Here is a 3,376-nt window from a genome sequence, read left to right as displayed (position 1 = left end):
CCGTAACCGTTGATTTAAGCCGTAATCTTTAAGAAATTGACCAATCACAGTCGATTATTCTTCTCACATTCGACTGTGATTAGTCAATTTTTTAAAAATTACGGTTTAAATCAACGGTTACGGCTATTATAAATCAACCCTAAGCGGTAGCGAATCCATACCGTTGACTTCTTAAAACGAAGCTTTGTCGGACGTTCCGATTAGCTGTTAAGGTTGTGTTAGTATGCACGGACAACAGTCGATTAAGCCATAAGTTTTCGACCAATTGCGTTGCTCGATTCGGCCAGTTACGATTACGGACGGCTGAATTGAGCAACGCGATAGATCAAAACCTTACTGTTAAGGCCATTGCACGTAACAAAGTTTTAGTTGTAATCGTAAGGCCGTAAGGAAATAAACCAATCAAGGGGCCTTTTCATGCTGACGCTCGACGCTTGATTTAGGGCGTCAAAACTGGTCACGTGACCAACTTCATCGGTAAGAAGGCGAAATAGCATCAAACATGCGAGCGTCGAAACAAGCAATTGACTGAAACGAGCGTCAAGCGTCAAAGCTGAAGGGCCAAAGCACATGACATGGCGTAGCGATCTACGACAATCGTAGTCGTGGACGTAAGTAACGCACTAGCTTTGGCGTAGTGCGTTATGTCGTATGGCGAGTGATGGCGAGTTACGAGCAAGCTGCCAAAACCAAAGGTGAGTACTATCCTGATAATTTCTAAATAAATTAAAAGTAATCGTCAAATTTAATTGTTAAAAGTAAAATTTTTACTAATTAGGCTGTAACAACCTAATTATGCTGTAATGATCTATTTTTGTGCTTATATGTTAAATGACGAACAATGGTAATTTTAGGTTAACAGCAATTTTTTTTAATACAAGAATGCTTTAAAGAACGCTTTTTTTTGCTTGCTCCTTGCTAATTTATGAATTTTTTTTAGATTATTGTTTAAATAAAATTGTACATGGTAAATGGTAATTTTTAGGTTAGCGGCATTTACGGATCAACGCCCGATGTACTGACGATACTCGACGTCGCGCTGCTACCCTTACCAGAATCGTTATTGCCTATACGCGCGTTGGAAGAAGGATACACCATTGCAGCACGCCGCATTGCTGCGGAAACGTGCGGATGCTCAAAAGAGAAAGAGAGGGAGACGAAGAGGCGAAAAGGAAGAGAAAAAAGGAAAATTACGCTCGGCGAAGCGCATTAAACATTTTTTGCCCTTTCATAATATGTAGTTTAATAATAATCTAGGTTTAATATTATATTATCTCATTTACTTAAAAAAATAAAGGCAATAGATAGCATGTGATTTTTTTATATCAAAATAATTTATTTGTATAATCTACAAATTCATATGTCATATTGTATGTTTTAAAGGCACATAATATCTAATTTGCATATAAATGTCTTGGAATTTAAATATACCCAATTTCCTAAAAAAAATTACCTTAACTATATGTTTTATCAATACATAGTAATGGTTCGTGCGAAATTATCAAGTTACATTTGCGCAGATATCCTTCGCACAACTAATGCTCGAATGGCTCTAAATATTCTGAGTATAATACGTTTTCTGCGCGAATGTCTGTTCAATCCCAAATGATTACACAAATACACGAAAGCTATCACTATAATAACTATTAATATTACGTATTTCCATTGGTATACAATTATTTGTTCATCTCCCTGATTTTCTTTCGTATCATAAGCCAAAATGTCTGTGTCGAGATTTTGCAACGTAGGGATACTAGCTCCACCAACTCGTCTCTTAAGCCACAAAGTGTCTGTATCCTGTACTACTGAATTTGCCGCGCTCATGGTATCTCCTATAGAGAGCAGCTTCTGAGGCTTGTAAAGTTCTCTGTAAAAAAAGAAGAGATGAAAAAAGGAATATATATATTCAAGTAGTTTACAAAACCTAGAAACGATTAATAATAATGAAACAAAGGTATAATCTGCTTGAACACTTTACACGAGAGCCATCAGCCGTTTTTAGCTGACTTCTGATTATTCAATCCTTCATCATAATTATAAGACAATTGGGGATGCAATTTTAAAACGTCAGACTAGATATCTTGATAATTTTCTTCTAGCATGCATTTACTTTTCCAAAATCAAGATAGGAACAAGAAAAGAATTGGACAGGTTTACGAAATGTTTGGAATTGGATTGGTATTTATATATGCATGTAAAATTACTTACATTGGCACAGATTCATTAACTGGCACAGGCACGGCATATACAGGGATGATACATAATGGAAGAGATCTGAAACAAACAATATTACCATCTTAAATATTACCATGTCTTTTTGGAATCGGCGGTTTGCGCTACAAGTTGCTTCAACTTGCTGATTTCCCTTTGATAACTTTCCCCTGGCACGTACAAATCGTACATCGATAGAGACCAAAACGTGAATAAGAACTGCGGCGATATTTCCTCCCAAACTTTTAGAGGGTGTAATGGCCTGACAGACTGAGCGACAGATGCCATAACAGCTTGCGCGAAGCCAGAGATTGCAGCCACAAAGATATACTCGTGCCATCGTGTTTAAATCTATCCCTGTCAGCACCCGCTAATGCCTCTACAAGACAATATCCTAACACATCGTACGAGATATTTGTCAAGTATTTCAAGGAGTCAAAGACAGGTCCTGGCATCCAATACGATGAACATGTTACAATTTTCCTTTGCGAAGATGATTATAATGGCAGAAGGCACACATTCTATACGTACTTATCAGGTTGTCATACAACTGGATCTGTATGAGACAATAATCGAATAATACACCCGGTGAGGTGTGCGTAAGCTTGCCTATTGACCAGCCGACTAGCTTGATCGTTTCCTTGCTTACGTGCTTCATAATCGACTTGATTTTCTTTTGAGCATCCGCACGTTTCCGCAGCAATGCGGCGTGCTGCAATGGTGTATCGTTCTTCCAGCGCGCGTATAGGCAATAACGATTCTGGTAAGGGTAGCAGCGCGACGTCGAGTATCGTCAGTACATCGGGCGTTGATCCGTAAATGCCGCTAACCTAAAAATTACCATTTACCATGTACAATTTTATTTAAACAATAATCTAAAAAAAATTCATAAATTAGCAAGAAGCAAGCGAAAAAAAAGCGTTTTTTAAAGCATTTTTATATAAAGAAAAATTGCTGTTAACCTAAAATTACCATTGTTCGTCATTTAACATATAAGCACAAAAATAGATCATTACAGCATAATTAGGTTGTTACAGCCTAATTAGTAAGAATTTTATTTTTAACAATTAAATTTGACGATTACATTTAATTTATTTAGAAATTATCAGGATAGTACTCACCTTTGGTTTTGGCAGCTTGCTCGTACCTCGCCATCACTCGCCAT

The 3,376-nt window shown here is 37.1% G+C and overlaps 1 protein-coding gene across 1 annotated transcript; it reads right to left on the bottom strand.

The window, feature by feature from the left end:
- Positions 1 to 1,312: 1,312 nt before the first annotated feature.
- Positions 1,313 to 3,376, bottom strand: LOC143894757 (uncharacterized). Its single transcript, XM_077401380.1, has 4 exons — positions 3,359 to 3,376; positions 2,821 to 3,041; positions 2,209 to 2,274; positions 1,313 to 1,867 (listed from the first exon to the last, which is right to left on the bottom strand). The coding sequence occupies exons 1-4, from the start codon at positions 3,374 to 3,376 to the stop codon at positions 1,507 to 1,509; spliced, it is 666 nt and encodes a 221-aa protein (XP_077257506.1). The 3' UTR covers positions 1,313 to 1,506.

The sequence above is a fragment of the Temnothorax americanus genome, unplaced genomic scaffold (genome assembly GCF_048541705.1).
Source record: "Temnothorax americanus isolate GAGA-0224 unplaced genomic scaffold, ASM4854170v1 Scaffold140, whole genome shotgun sequence".
NCBI lineage: Eukaryota > Metazoa > Arthropoda > Insecta > Hymenoptera > Formicidae > Temnothorax > Temnothorax americanus.
This window is presented reverse-complemented; position numbering and strand designations above follow the sequence as displayed.